The 15,694-nt window shown below is 35.3% G+C and overlaps 3 protein-coding genes and 1 pseudogene across 3 annotated transcripts; 2 read left to right on the forward strand and 2 right to left on the reverse strand.

The window, feature by feature from the left end:
* Positions 1 to 1,110: 1,110 nt before the first annotated feature.
* LOC137836799 (uncharacterized) lies at positions 1,111 to 1,590 on the forward strand. The gene is made up of 2 exons (XM_068645543.1): positions 1,111 to 1,461; positions 1,543 to 1,590. The coding sequence occupies exons 1-2, from the start codon at positions 1,111 to 1,113 to the stop codon at positions 1,588 to 1,590; spliced, it is 399 nt and encodes a 132-aa protein (XP_068501644.1).
* A 3,156-nt stretch (positions 1,591 to 4,746) lies between these two features.
* On the reverse strand, positions 4,747 to 6,488 carry LOC137837004 (BAHD acyltransferase At3g29680-like). Its single transcript, XM_068645815.1, has one exon. It carries the CDS (start codon positions 6,403 to 6,405, stop codon positions 5,035 to 5,037), a length of 1,371 nt encoding a protein of 456 aa, XP_068501916.1. The 5' UTR covers positions 6,406 to 6,488; the 3' UTR covers positions 4,747 to 5,034.
* A 6,060-nt stretch (positions 6,489 to 12,548) lies between these two features.
* LOC137836818 (uncharacterized) lies at positions 12,549 to 13,032 on the reverse strand. Its single transcript, XM_068645567.1, has 2 exons — positions 12,646 to 13,032; positions 12,549 to 12,602 (listed from the first exon to the last, which is right to left on the reverse strand). Exons 1-2 carry the CDS (start codon positions 13,030 to 13,032, stop codon positions 12,549 to 12,551), a joined length of 441 nt encoding a protein of 146 aa, XP_068501668.1.
* Positions 13,033 to 13,943: 911 nt separating this feature from the next.
* Positions 13,944 to 14,049, forward strand: LOC137838931 (small nucleolar RNA R71; annotated as a pseudogene).
* The last annotated feature ends 1,645 nt before the right edge of the window (positions 14,050 to 15,694 follow it).

Here is a 15,694-nt window from a genome sequence, read left to right on the forward strand (position 1 = left end):
TTTTAATTACATTTCCTTTATTAATTTCAATAAAACTTTCTATAACATTATTAATTTCTATAACAATAAAATCCTTAATTTTTTTAACATTTTGGTTTAGGGTTTAGGTTGAAGGGGGAATTCTTAATTCAACCAAATGGAACGGTTGTAGAACCACACATCCTTAACAACAGTTGATTTTACCCGTACTTTAAGGTTTGTTTAAGATAATATTATTTTAAATCATGTATAATGTTTTATTTATTTTGTGTTTAATTAAACTTATGAAATTTGGTTTACATTAGGATTGTTTAGGGACAATAGATGGGACTCATGTATGTGTTAAGGTTTCACGTGCTGATGCACCTCCTTTTCGAGGGAGAAAAGATTGGCCAACTCAAAACATATTTGCAGCTTGTGACTTTGACATGAAGTTCACATATGTTATGGCTGGTTGGGAAGGAACTACCTCAGATTCAAGGATATTAAAAGACGCTTTGGTACGAGACGATCATTTGGTTATTCTAGAAGGTTAGTTTTAGGGGATTGGGTGTGCACAATAATAAATAGGTTATAGTAGTATAAACTAACGCAACTTTCCACTATCTTTGTAGGAAAATACTATCTTGGTGATGCAGGTTTTGTGTTAAAACCAAATATAATAACACCTTATTGCGGGGTTAGATACCATTTGAAAGAATATTCGCGAAAAGGGCCACAAAATGCTAAAGAGCTGTTTAATCTTCGACATTCATCCCTTATAAATGTAATTGAGAGAACATTTGGGGTGCTGAAAAAACGATTTCCAATTATAGCCAGTGGGACTAAGCCACATTATGATGTCGATACTATGACAAAAATTGTTTTAGGTTGTTGTATTCTGTATAACTTTCTTCGCGAGATCGCAATGACGAGTCTCTTATTGAAGAAGTAGATCATGAATTGTTACAAGAAGATGTACAACCAACCCCTACTCTTGCTCGTGAGCATGACTATAGGGTAGGGTGTCATATTAGGGATACTATAGCAAACGAAATGTGGGAAGATTATGTAAACAATTAATTTGATGAAATAATCTATTTTCTGTTTTCTTCCAATGTTTGTCATCCTAACTTTATTTAAGTAAATTAGATGGATCGCGGGAAGAATGTTGCTCCAAATTCATCAGGTGGTTATCGAGAGTTCACAAAGTGGACGACAAAGATGAACCTAATTCTGCTAAATTCAATGATTGAAGAGGTATGTCAAGGATGCAGAATTGACGGTAGCTGGACCAGTAAGGGATATACTAACATTGTTATGGCTCTACACGAGGCTGGATTATCGGGTATTAAGAAAAACCATGTAAAAAACCGTCAAAAAAGTCTGAAGGACAAGTGGAGGGAAGTAAATGATTTGTTTGGTGGATTGGATGGTTTCTCATGGAACCAAACCACCAAACGTTTTGAAGCGAAGGACAAAGTTTGGAATGACTTGATCAAGGTACGATGATAACTATATTTTACAACAAATACATTTGACTGCACATTGGGCATAATGTACTAACATGTCACATTTATTTAGGCTAAACCATCTACGACGAAATGGCGTGTCAATCCTATTCGCCATTAAACCTAATGGAGGAGTGTTGGTCTAATGATAGAGCCACAGAAAGTCGGGTAAGGACAACCCCTGACATTAATTCACCTGCACACATAAGTAATTTTAGTGTCAACCTTGACGACAATAATATGGATTATATACCCGACCAACCCACCTTTAAAGATGCAGATGACTACGTCCAACGGTAACTTGCTCCCCATATTCAATCAAGTGACACTCCTTCTGACACTCCCTCAAACACTCCTTTTATGCCTTCTGTGGGGTCTGCGGGCACATCCTCATCTCGAGGATAAAAAAGAAAAGGGCCCACCATGGACGGAATTGATGAACATTTTGCTTTATTGAATACAAATCTTCAACAATGTGTTTCGTCAATGAAGAATGGAAATCAGAATGCCTTTGAGTTGGTTGACATTGCTCGTGCACAAGCAACCGCAACACAAGATATAGCTGTGGAAATTAGACGAAGAAATGACTTATATGCTGAGCATGTACACCATCATTGTCGCCATGCATCGTACCAGTACTTTGAGTATGATATTTGGGCAATGCTGGTGGAGCATAACATTCAGGATGACCAGGTCATGGATCAATGCTACGAGTTTTTATGTGAGCATCCCGGAAGAGTTAAGCAACTATTTGAGATGTCATATGAGCGTCGCATGACAAAGTTGTTTGCATTTATGACTAGGCGTTGATTTCATATCTCTGCGTCAGCGTTACCTTCATGTCTTTCAATTACATGTTGTCCTTTTATTTCATTTGACTTATTCTGTAATTTGTCTGTGTTTGTTTATTATTGGACAACTAGGATAAGAACTTTTAATATTCTACCTTAGGACTTTTAGTATTGTATTTTCATTATCCATGTAATATTTTCTTTGTGAACTTGTACTATTGTGTTTGATAAGACCTACCATTATGTTTATGATATTATGTTAACTTTTGTTTAGTTATATATTGTAGTAATTGCATTATACATGACATCATCATCCCAGAAACGTAACAGAACCCGTAAGGGTAAAGCTCCAGCAGAAGATGTTGTCGTTCCTCCTCAGCCAGCAACGAGGATTGAACAAGTTCTTGATTATTCAAGATACTTTAGTACAAGACGTCAAATGGTGGTGTTTGAAAAAAAGATTTCACGCAAGACCAGTATTATCACCAAAAGTTATGCATACTCCATTTTTTGCTGCTCCAGGATTTGAATTCCAAAATCTTATGAATTGGCAAGGTTTACAACCTTTCCTCTGAATTAATCTTTTGTATTATGAGGACTTGGTAAGATTATTTTATACAAATTTAAAGATCACACATCTAGGTCACCTTGCCATTGAGATTTGTGGAAGGATGATACACATCAAAGAAATGGATTGGATGAACATTACTCATCTCAGGTATGACGGTCTTAAGTTAACCCCTGGGACGATCCTTGAGGAAGTGAATTTTGATTGATCGCTGGCATTATCGTCCATGATTCATAAAGATGTTGAAGGTCAAAATGTCAGAAATGTCGGTAGTCTGAAAATGAATGACCGACTATTTCATTACACATGGGTGCATATCTTGTGCCCTCGTGGAAGCTACTTCGCACAACTACTGAATGAAGATATTTTCATGTTGTGGTTAATAAAAAATAATAATGATTAATTGGCCTCATTACATCATGCAACACATTATCAAATGTCGGGATAACAACATGCATCTCCCGTATGCAAATTTGATAACGAGGATCTTGTAGGTGTATGCCTTCGACTTGTCGAATGAAAAAGCAATAATATGTTAGCATGGAATCATTACTTTGGGAAAAAGAGTATGACAAAATTAAATATATTCCAGGTCAATGGCGTATGGCAACTTCGTAGGCATCACCAGTCAGACGAAGAAGATGATGAAGAGGATCAATTTCCTAAACAACATGTTGAAGGTGGTCAACGTGAGCCGACAATCCCTAATCAAACCGAATTGTTAACCCAAATTTTTTCCGGGATACAAAACATGAATACCCACATTGACAGGGTTGATCAAGGAATGACATTCGACGTCATCAAGGCCATTGATTGTGTTATCATTATGTTATTGTCATTGTTATTTTTATTTCTAATTTTCATGTTGAACATTAATGAATTGTTATTGTTATTGTTATTTTTGACGTTGAACATTGACAAATTGTTATTTAATATTAAGGTTTTATGCTACTTTTCATGCTACTTATTTAGATAATCATATTGTTTTGAATGAAACTTTTTTAACATTTTATTTCTATTATGCATAAATCATATTTGGGTTCCATTACCTAATACGGAACTTCGATAGCATTGGTTAAGTGACCTTCAATGTCTGCGTATCATAACACATCGTCATCTAGTTGTACTGGTTATAGTGTGCAAAAATGTGGTACTTTTACCCATGCTACTGCCTTCGTTGCTCCTATTTGTGATTGTGGATAGTTTGCTGTTTTGAGAATAACAACAGAAAAAATGTTGGAAAACTTTTTTGGGGTTGTCCCAACTACAAGGTAAAATTTATTCAATTAGGTTTGATGCAATTTTAACAATGTTATTTTAAACTTATTCATTGTTCAATTTTATTTTTTTCTTGAAAACAGATTAGAAGTGGCATGGTTCTAGGCTGCAATTTTTTCAAAACGTTGTCAATGAAAAAGATGCAATTATTATCATACAACGGAATAAGATATGTCTTCTAGAAAACCATTTGAAGATCTCCACAAGAAGGATTAAAATGTTACTACTAGGAATGTGTTTTTTTTTCTAATTAACATTATTATGTTCTTCATTTTATCTTAAATTCTAAATTAGAAACAAATTAACATTTGTTTATCTTTTTCCGAATCAAATTTAATAACTTTATATTATATATTTTCACAACTACTTAATATTCATTCATTTTGTTAATTATAATAATGGAAATCCTTATTAATAATAATTATATATATACATAACATAATTTAAAAAAACATAAATAATATTAAAATTATCTAAATAAATTAACTTAACTTATAAAATTAATTTAAATTAATAAAATAGAAAATTATATTTAAATATACAAAATTATTTATTTATTTCTTTGAATTTTAAATTATTTTTTCTTTTTGTTTATAATTAAAACTTTAATTTCTTTTAATTAAATATAATGTGCACAAAATTAATTATCATTTATTTCTTTTTTTATATATATAAGGGTAAATTTGTAATTTTACATTTTACACAATTAAAAATAATTTAAAATATTCTTACCACCACCACATCACTCATATTACAATAAACTTTACTCACGTATCCACTACAATAAACTTTCCTCACAAATCACTCTAACATACCTCAATCCAAACAAACTCAACTCTTTTTTTTTCACAACACTTTCTTCACAAATATTCACAATTCCACTCCCCTACACCCTCAACTTTTCACTCTTCCAAACCCAAACAAAACATTAAAGGGAATCAAATCCTTGAAAAAAAAAGGTACTAAAATCTTCCATCTCAGCTTTACTTAACGCCACTCCAATCTCAATTCCTCCACTGATATCCCTACTTTCACTGAGAGAAAATGCTCCAGTTTTGTCAGTCGATATCATATCCACCTTCTTTGGCCTTCCCCACCCAAAATCAATACTATAAACCTCAAACAATGGAGATCCACCAGTAGAAAATATTCTAGTGTCCCTGGGTTTGTTCATACCCTCACCCCATGTTTCTGCTCCCTTCAACACTCCCTCTTCCTTCACCCTGTTCAAAGTCTCAACTATCCCCTCCAAAGCACAAATGAACCCATCTTTTTCAACAAACTCCTTAGTCAGGACCACAAAGCTCCCTCCTGCAACGCAGTTTCCAAAATATGTGGCAGGAATTGGAGGGTCCAACCGCGATCTACAGTCAATACTAAATACGAAAAACACATTTTCTTCCTTCACTTGTTTCACTTTGACCAAACACGCCAACACATAAGCACACGTAACACAAAAGGTTGACAGATGAACATTCCCTTTCATCTTTGAGTTTCCATGTTGTTTGAGCTTTAGAATCTGTGAAGGGGTCAATTCAAACAAACCTTTGACCCTATCGCTTGGTGCTTCCGTAAGAGACTCCCACACCTTGAGACTTCGGTTATTCGAACCATTCTTATTCTTCCACGACTCCGCGTATAGTTCAGCGATTCCAGAAGGGTCTCTTATCAATGATCTGTCAAAGAAAGGTGTAAGATGCTGAGGTAAGGATGGTGTAATAGGGTTTTGAAGGTTAGAGCATATGTAGGCCCATGATTTGAGGAACATGGTAGAAGATTTTCCGTCGAAAGCTGCATGGTGTGTGGTGATTCCAATGCAAAAGCCAGCATTTGGGAACAAAGTGACTTGAACTGCCAACAGAGATGACTTATCGTGGGAATTGGCCAAGTTGGGTGCTAAGTGGTGTAGTTGTGATGCTTCACAGAGATGGGAGTAAAGATGGTTGAAGTTTTGGTGGGACTCGGCAACAGTGAAGGAAACAGTGTCACCGGGGAGATAGTTGATGATGGGTTGCGGAGAGTGAGAGGGCCATGTGAGGGTGCCGGCGAAAGGGAGAAAGTGTTGGAGAGTGAGGGAAAAAGAGTGTTTGAGAGAGGGAAGAAGAGAGTGAAGGAATGAAGAGGTTGGGTGTGGGAAGGGATAGAACAAGAGACGTTGAACAGGTGGAAATCGAAGCCATAAGAGGTCGTAGAAGGTTAGTGGAAGAGAGGTGGGAAGAAGGGTTGGTTCATGAAGTGGTGCCACTGAACAAACTTGGATAACTTTGAGAGGTTCTGGTGATGATTCTAGTACAGCCATGGTTCAAAGCAATGGAAAAGTGAGGCTCTTCAAAAGGAAGCCAAGGGATGAATTTTATAGGATGGGGCACCTTCATAACCTGCTAGAACTCCTTTTAGCGGTGAAACTAAAGGGATTTATTTTTAAAATATAACATATTTGTTATATAAATTTAGTTTGATAAAAATAAAAATAATATAAAAATAAGTAATGCTGTTATTTGATAAACATATCATATCAATAATACTAAATAAAAAGATATTGACACCAAAAAGTAAGATACCTACCTATGACAAACTATTATGATAATATAATAATATTTTATATAATTTTCCAATACCAGGAAAGAGAGAAAAAACGATAAGGTGAATCAGAGCTAAATATTCCACGAAGACCCGTAGGCAGAGAGATTGACCCATCCATCAACAAACGTTCAGCACAACCATTCATGTTATCTGAACAAATGCTGATTCGAAAAAATTTCCAGTCTGGAGAAGTAGTTTTTTCTTTTTTATCATAATAGAATGATACTCATCACACAATAAACTTTTGCAACGTAACAAAGGTTTAAAAAAAGATGGAGGCAAGGAAGTTAAGGAGGACCTAGTTCAAACCGTAAAGTTCATATTAGCTCAAATGATTTTACAACGTTCTTCTTTACAAATATCTCATATGGGTATGGAAAATTGGACATGATCAAGATTTTCAGAAGATGGATTAAGGTTAAGGAAGTGTTTATCTCAAGAAGGCTTAACAAATGGGGGAGAAGATTTGGGTTCATTAGATTCTTTGAAATGAGGAATGTGGGGAGGCTAGAGAGGGATTTAGATCAGATATACATTGGTAATAAGAAGCTACACGTAAACATTTCGAGATACATGAGGAGTGAGGTGGAACCTAAAAGGGTGGCGAGCGAAAAAACAGGGTAAAGCATATGGAGAAGGTAAGGATCCCCAGAAAGTTGCAAGAGGAGACTCGTGTCTTCCATGATTAGAAGAGAACAAAGGAGGTTTGGAAGGTGAAGACAGTGAGAAAATCTTTTGTAGACGTTGTCAAAGAGGATTCACAAAGGAGGTGGAAGGGGCTAATCATTAAAACAAAACAACAGGTTTTACCTTGGATGGAGTACATCGTGATTGGGCAGTTTAGAGACGAGTTGGACTTTGAACAGCTGGGTGACGAATATGTGAAAGGAGGCATGAGCATGGTTAGAGTGAGGGTATATGGGGGATAATCTTGTCCTCCTTACTCTGCGAGAAGGGGTAAACATGGAGGAGCTGATTAAACTCAATAAGGAATGGTTTGAGACTGTTTTTCAGAACATCCACCCATGGTCGACGGAGCACGTTGCAGGCCACAAAGTTGTGTGGGTGAGATGCTATGGGCTACCACTAACGTTTTGGAATAAGGACTGCTTTTTGAAAGTGGTAGGAGAGGTAGCGACCCTAGTATCCATAGATGAATCAACAATGATGTGGGAAAACCTGGAGTATGCGATACTCCAAGTTCGCCTATTTAAAAATTGTAATGCTAAAATGGCTAAGAGTATGAGGATTAACGATCAAATGTTGAGTATTTACATTGAAGAAGAATACCCTACAAGATTTGGAGGTCAGTGTATGTGTCACTGAAATTTCTACAACACCTCTGATAGCGTCTCTTCCTCTGACACCTATGTAGAGGAAACTGCATTATCGGTGTCTATCAGTGAGGTGGAGGCCACGTGTGGAGGAGAGGTTTGTCGTGTAGAGGAGGAGATGGAGAGTGGAGAGGCTTTGAAAGCGAATAGGACAAAAGTTCCCTTTTTTAAGGTAACTGCTTTGAAAAGAGTTTATGTACAAAGAAAAGAATCCCTGTTATTCACCAAAGAGGAAACTAAGGGCAGGGCCAAAAGGAGTCTACGGAGGCTGCTCTGACTAATCAGGATGAAAAAGCATGTTCCTTTTCACAAAATTACCATTATGTGCATGTTGAGTTGGCTAAGTTGGTGGTGAGTATAGAATGTAGGGGTTCTGAGAGAGAGCCCAACGTGTCTTTAGGCCAGGAGTGAGAGCAGGAGACCCATCTTTGTACCGGGGGAGTCTCTGGAAAGAGCCAACTGCAAGAGATTGTTGCGCTCTCTATTGGAAGGAAGAAAGAAACAAATGAGGACAACAATGGCAGTCATGCAGGAGGCTCGGAGTCACCTAATTGCAAGGTTGAAGGATGCGGAGATGGCAATCGATTGAATCACCCCAATCACAACCAAATAATAGGGATCTTAGTGGAAATAAGGAATCAAATATGGTTGAAATCGCAAGACCCGCTAGTAGCAAAGGAAGGAGAAGCGGGAACTTCGTGTAATACACCCCCACAGCGGTGCAAGATGAAAGGGCTGAGTGAGTTGGGGGAGCCAAGCACCCACCCAAGGTGGTCTGTCAAATTGAGTGAGAGATCGTCTCAGGCGAGGAACGACCTGCTGCCCAGTGAAGGCTTGCCGACAACATCCATTTCTGATGGGGACATTAACAATTGTAACGCTCGTGTATGCATTCCTGGAACGAGGGAGGTGTTGAACAAGATGCTTTGATGTCTTCAAATCCAAGTGGAAAGCTTGAAGATCTTGTTGTTGTTGTTGTGTGTGTGTGTTTAGTTGTTTGAAACTTGTTAATTCACTCCTTAAGATGATCCAAACTCAATTGAATCTTTAACATTTTGAAAAGATGGGTTTTCTAAAAGGTAGTGAAATTTCAACAGGTTGAAATTTCGAAATAATAGGTTGACACTTAGTGGATTTTAAATGCTGTCAAACAAAAATCAATCGGTTATTTCGAAAAATCAACTGATTGTTTTGTTGAAAGCCTTAACAAAATTATGTTCAGTGGTTTTTCTGTTTTAAATGATTCCAACAGCTTTTGGGCTTTTGTTGTAACTGTTTTAACCACTTGATTTAAAGAAAAAAAATGTGGTTTTATGCCCCTATGCATTAACTAAGTAAGAGAGATCAATCAAAAATAATTTTCAAGTTTTCAAAGAGCTTTTGAATCATCTCAATGGTGGAATAGGATTGGGTCTTGTTTTCTTATCTTTGATCTTGAGATTTACCTAGGTGTATTCTATTCCCTTCCTTATTAATAATTGTATTTTTGTATTGGTGTTTCCAAGAAGTGTTGTGTGTTCTTGAAGGGATCAAGATCAACATTCTTGGTGTGGTTTTTGCCAAGGAGTGGTGTGTGTTCTTGAGGGGTTCAAGATCATCACTCTTGGTGTGTGTAGTTTGTAATCTAGGGTTGATTCCATAGTGAATTCTCAGTGGTTTCGGAGGACTGGATGTAGCTCAGGTGTTGAGTGAACCAGTATAAACATTCTGTGTGAATCTCTTTATCCTTACACTCCTTAAACTGCTTTAACTTTGCTTTTATAAACTGCTGATAAAAACAACCGGTTGTTTCGTAAAACAACATGCTGATTTTCTGCATCAAGCTTAAAAAAAGTTTTATATTTAGCTGGATTTCCATTGATTAATTCTTCATAGCCTTTCACTCTACATTTAGTACTTGCAAAAATATTTCAAAAACAATTCATCCCCCTCTTGTTTTAGCCCTATAATTCTAACAATTGACATAAAGAGCAAGGTTCTTCAAAGTCATTCAAGATTCGATCCTAAACCTTTTTTAAATGGCTGAAAAATTACCCTTTGGGGAGGGTGCTTCAATAAACAGACCACCTTTGTTTTGTGGACTGAATTATCAATTATGGAAGATTAGAATGAAAATCTTTGTTAAACCAATTGATAGAGGAATCTGGGATGCTATTGTAAATGGCCCTTTTGTTCCTAAAATTGAAAAAGATAATGTTTTCATTGAGAAACATTGGTCCCAATGGACTGGGAGTGAAACTAAAAAGGCTCAATATGATTGCATTGCTAAAAATATCATCTGTTCTGCCTTAAATTCCAATGAGTTTTTCAGGGTCTCAAAATGTGTTTTTGCAAAGGAGATGTGGGATATCCTTGAAGTTATCCATGAAAGTACAATTGATGTGAAGAAAAACAAGGATAAAAACTAGCCATCAAACAGGTACAATAACAAGAATGTTAATGAATTTAATTCTACAAACTGCACTTGTTTTGGATGTGGTAAACAGGGACACATCAAGGCTGAATGTCCAAGCAATGTGAGCAAAGAGAAAGGGGGTTACAAGAAGTATAAGAAGAAAGACAAATCAATAAGAGCATACAATGATGATTTATCTTCAATTTCTTCATCATAGGATGATGAGGAAGCCAATCTTTGTTTCATGGTAAAGGAAAAATCTTAATCAAGCAGTGTAAGTTCAAACTCTTCCATTAATGTTGAAAATTATAGCCAACATCTTTAGGCCTTCAAAGAGACTCGTGAAGAAGCTAATAGGTTCAGTTACCGTCAAAGTTTTCGAAAAGAGAAGAAATTCCCCTTGTTGAGTGTCTTTGTGCTACGTTATTTGCGAAGACGTTGAACCCTAAGAAGGGGAGGATTGTGTCTAGATTGCGGCGGAGTGAGCGGAGTGCGGCGAAGTCGGAGGAGAACGTTTTGTTTTCAAAAAACCCACTTCAGTTACTGTCAAAGGTTTGGAAAAGAGAAGAAACTGCCCCTTGTTGAGTGTCTCTGTGCTACGTTATTCACAAAGACGTTGAACCCTAAGGCGAGGATTGTGTGTGGAATGCGGCGGAGTGAGCGGAGTGCGGCAGAGTCATAAAAGGTTTTCTTAAGGATGCGAAGAGGTTGCGACAAAACGCTGTGTAAGGTTTATTTTTTTTTGTGTTTTTGTGGTCGTTCTTTGAATGCATTGGTGTTCTAGACGTTTTGGTTTTGAATGCATTGTTTAGGTTTAGGGTTTTATTTGGAAAATACATGGTTGTAACAGGACGTGATGAATGTGGGTCACTTTCTTAATAACGTGCCTTGTCGAAGTGGAGGAAATATATCCCAAGATCCTCAATAACTTTCTGCATACAAGCAAACCCAACATATTTAACATATATTCATCTATGTTTATACACTTACCACTGTAATAACATAAAAGAAGAACAAGTAGTTGAAACATGCTTGGGAAAGGGCTAGAGCTTCGTGTTTGGAACTGTTATATCCATGAATGACAACGATGTTGTGATAGTGGTGATAGAATTCAATGTGAATGTTAATGTCCTGAATTAGTGACGTTGTGAAATATAAGTGGTGATCCTTTTGTTTTGAAGTGGTGACCTATGAAGTACTTTTTGCAGTGTGATGTTGTCTTACAAGTGAATGTTTGCATGTTCTATTTGGGTGTTGTGAGGGCTTGATGACTTTTTACGGCAAGTGCACCGCGTTTGTCAAAAGTAATAATTGTCCCTAAGGACGGATATCGATCCCACCAGGAACAGTGAATTATCGAGTACAATAATCGCTAAATATAAAAACAGAACAATTAAAAGAGTTTTGAATTAATTGTGTTGGCACTGATCAATAAGAAAACAAACAAAGAATGAGTTGTTTCAATTGGAAAAATAAGGATTAGTTTCATCTCTCTCACTCTCAAGTATTTTGATTAGCATGTCACTATTTAATATTTAAACACAAATTCTTTTTTCCACAATTCAAAATTAATATTCTAGTTTTTTTTATTTGAGAAAAATAAACTAGAAAGCAAACAAATTAAAACTGGAAATTTATTCAAGAAAGAAAATTCAAAACCTAAAACTAACAAACTATAAAAAAACAACAAATTTATTCAAAATACAAAATAAGCAATTAAAACAAACTAAAAAAAAACAAATAAACAAAAAACAAAATAACCAAAAAATAAAATAAAATAAATAAAAACTAAACAGAAAATAAAATTTAAATAATTGAAAAGAAAAGAGAATTAGATAGATAGAACCATATTTTTGCTCAATCCTCTCTTCTTAAGAAGTCATCCAGCTTTTTGTTAAAATCTTTATCTATAGTCTTGCTTCATTTGCTGGATCTGCCCCCTTGACTAATAGAACCTGTCCTCAGGTCAAAATACATAACCTGCAAAATGATTAGGAGGCATACAAGATTTTTTTTATTTTTTTTTTTTTTGAAAAATAAAATAAACAAAGATAACAACATAAAACTAAAATGTGGACTGGGTTGTCTCCCAGTAAGCGCTCGTTTAACGTCATCTAGCTTGACGCCTGTTTATTTCAAGATGGACAACTCTCTTTGTTGCATCATTCTGTACACATTCTTCCCCTGCATTAAAATTTTTATGACCATAAAAAAGATTTAAAGTTACCTCCTCATCTTGAGTTCTAACTTGAAGTTCTCCTTTGTCGACATCAACTATGATTCTAGCAGTCTTCATAAAGGGTCTTCCAAGTATCAAGGGAACCTCCTCATCTTCTTTCATGTCCATCACAACAAAATCCACAGGGAATGTGAATTTATCCACCTTGACGAGAACATCTTCAACCCCACCATATGGATACTTGGTTACTTGATCAGCTAACTTTAAAGTCATCTTGGTGGGTTTAATCTCCAAATCCCCTATTTTCTTCAGCATTGCCAAAGGAATTATATTTACGCTTGCTCCCAAATCCAATAAAGCATTGGCTACTAATAAAGCACCTATAGACACGGGGGTCCTTGAATTTTTGAGGCAAGCCTTTTTGAATAATGACATTGTATCCATCCTCCAGCTCTATATTTCTTTCTTCAATATAGCTCCTATTCTTTCGAAATCTTTCAAATGTTGAATCTTGCTTCAAATTTCCTGCAAAATAATTTTTAGGGAGCAATTTATCAAAGAATTTTCTTTCCTTATCTTTTTTTGAAGGAGAATGAGGATATGATAAATCTTTTTCAAGAACTCCTCTCTCCTTATTTTCACTTTTCCTCTTTATTTTTTCCTCCTCACTTCTCTCTTTCTCATCTCTCTTCCCCTTTGTCTCATCTTTTTCTTCTTTTTCAGCCACTACATTATCGCAATGCTATTTTGAATTGGTTTGGCTATTGACTGAAAACTGGCCATTTTGTTCCTCTGGAATTTGTGCAATTTGTTTGGTCAGTTGTCCCTTCTGGATCTTTATGCTCCTAATCATGGCCATGTTATTGTCCTGCGCTTTCACAATATTGTCCTGCGCGCTCACAATCTTTGTCAGAGCGTCTTCAACTTTATTCATTCTTTCAAGTATGGATGGATCCTCAACTTCAGGTAAATTGTTCTGATAAAAACAGTGACCATTAGGATGAACATCTCCACAAAAATCACACCTGATTGACTGACTTTGGCTTTGAGATGAATGAACAACATATAATTGTTGGGGCAATTTAGCCATTTGTGCAGTTAATTGCTCAATCTGCTGTGTCAGAATCTTATTTTTAGCCAAGAGTGCATCTTCTAACAACCCTTTATTATGAAGATCTTGTCCATCATGTTGGGCTTTATAATCAGTTGATGCCAATGCATCAATAATTATTGTCTCTTGTTCTACATCAAGGGCCATCATTGTGCCACCAGCTGCAGCATCTAGGAGCATCTTTATGTCAGATCTGAGACCATTCAGGAATATGCTCAGTTGAGCAATATCTTCAAACCCATGATTTGGGCATTTTCTCAATATCATCTTAAATCTTTCCCATGTATCACAGAAGACTTCATTTGCTCCTTGTCTGAACATAGAGATTTCAGACTTTGCTTTGATGTAGCGAGAAATTGGAAAAAATCTTTGCAAAAATTTTTCCTCTACATCCTTCCAGCTAGTGAGGCTCTGATTTGGAAGTGATTTGAGTCATTCCTTAGCCTTTCCTGCCAATGAAAAAGAAAACAAGCGCATATAAACATTTTTAAGATCACCTGATTGAAAACCCATTGTTCCTACCAATTCATAAAATGTATCCAAATGTGAATATGGATCCTCATGTTCCATTGCTGTAAATTGATAGGCACGGATGAGAGTGAGAAAATTGGGATTTATTTCCAAGGCCTTGGCAGTAGTAGGTATTGCAATAGTAGAAAAATGTCTTGGTCCTTGGTACATGACATAATCTCCAAGTGTCCTCTTAGGAGGTGGTGCTTGTTGTTCTGCCATGTTGCTTTCTTTCTAAAAGATATTAGTGGAGAAAAAAAAAAAACAGAGTACTTTTTTTTCTTAAAAAATAAAATAAAATAAAATAAATTAAAAAAAAACTTGAAATAAAAAAAAAATATGTAAAACAAAATAAAAATAACACAAAAACAAAAATAAAACACTAAAACGACGTTAAGAGAAAAATAACAAAAATATTCAAAAAAAAAAATATAGATAAAATAAAAACTAAAACTAGTAATAAAATATAATTAAAACAAATAAATAACAGTTACGTAAATCTAAATAAAACTACCTAATAAAACTACGTAAACTAATCCTAAAATAAAATATAATAAAACAAAACAAAATCAAAACAGAATAAAATAAAAATAAACTAAAATAAATAACGTAAAGAAAAGAAAAGAAAATAATATAAAAACAATAACTTTTTTTCTTCTTAAAAACAGCAAATCTATACTAAAATCAAATCAAATCTAATTTTAATAAAATAAACAAAATCAAAAGAAATCAAAATAAAATAAAATATTTACAATATTTAGGAAATTATACTCAACAATTCAAATCTGTTCCCCGGCAACGGCGCCAAAAACTTGATGACTTTTTACAGCAAGTGCACCGCGTTTGTCAAAAGTAATAATTGTCCCTAAGGACGGATATCGATCCCACCAGGAACAGTGAATTATCGAGTACAATAATCGCTAAATATAAAAACAGAACAATTAAAAGAGTTTTGAATTAATTGTGTTGGCACTGATCAATAAGAAAACAAACAAAGAATTAGTTGTTTCAATTGGAAAAATAAGGATTAGTTTCATCTCTCTCACTCTCAAGTATTTTGATTAGCATGTCAATATTAAGTTCTTGGATTGAAATTGATGCCCGTATAAAAATCATTTATATCGATTCCTCGCATATAAAATTCTTAAGAATGTCCCCTAACTATCGATCCCTCGCATAATTATAAGAACAACTTAGAACGAAGCTCAGACGTTTAATAGCAATTAACATTTTAAGTCTATTCCTAGCACTCAAATATGTTAAGTATTGTTGTTTAGGTCCGAACCCTAAAAATACCTCCCGGTCAGATTTAAGATTCTCAATTTGTCACGGAAAATTAAAAGTAAAACAACAATACCAATAATCAATCAAGAACTAAATATTAATATATAAAATATCACCTCAATACATAAGAGTTTGAGCAGATTACTCCCAATCCCAAAGGGTAGAATTAGCCACGCATACTTCTATCACCTT

This window comes from Phaseolus vulgaris, chromosome 4, assembly GCF_000499845.2.
Source record: "Phaseolus vulgaris cultivar G19833 chromosome 4, P. vulgaris v2.0, whole genome shotgun sequence".
In the NCBI taxonomy this organism is placed as follows: domain Eukaryota; kingdom Viridiplantae; phylum Streptophyta; class Magnoliopsida; order Fabales; family Fabaceae; genus Phaseolus; species Phaseolus vulgaris.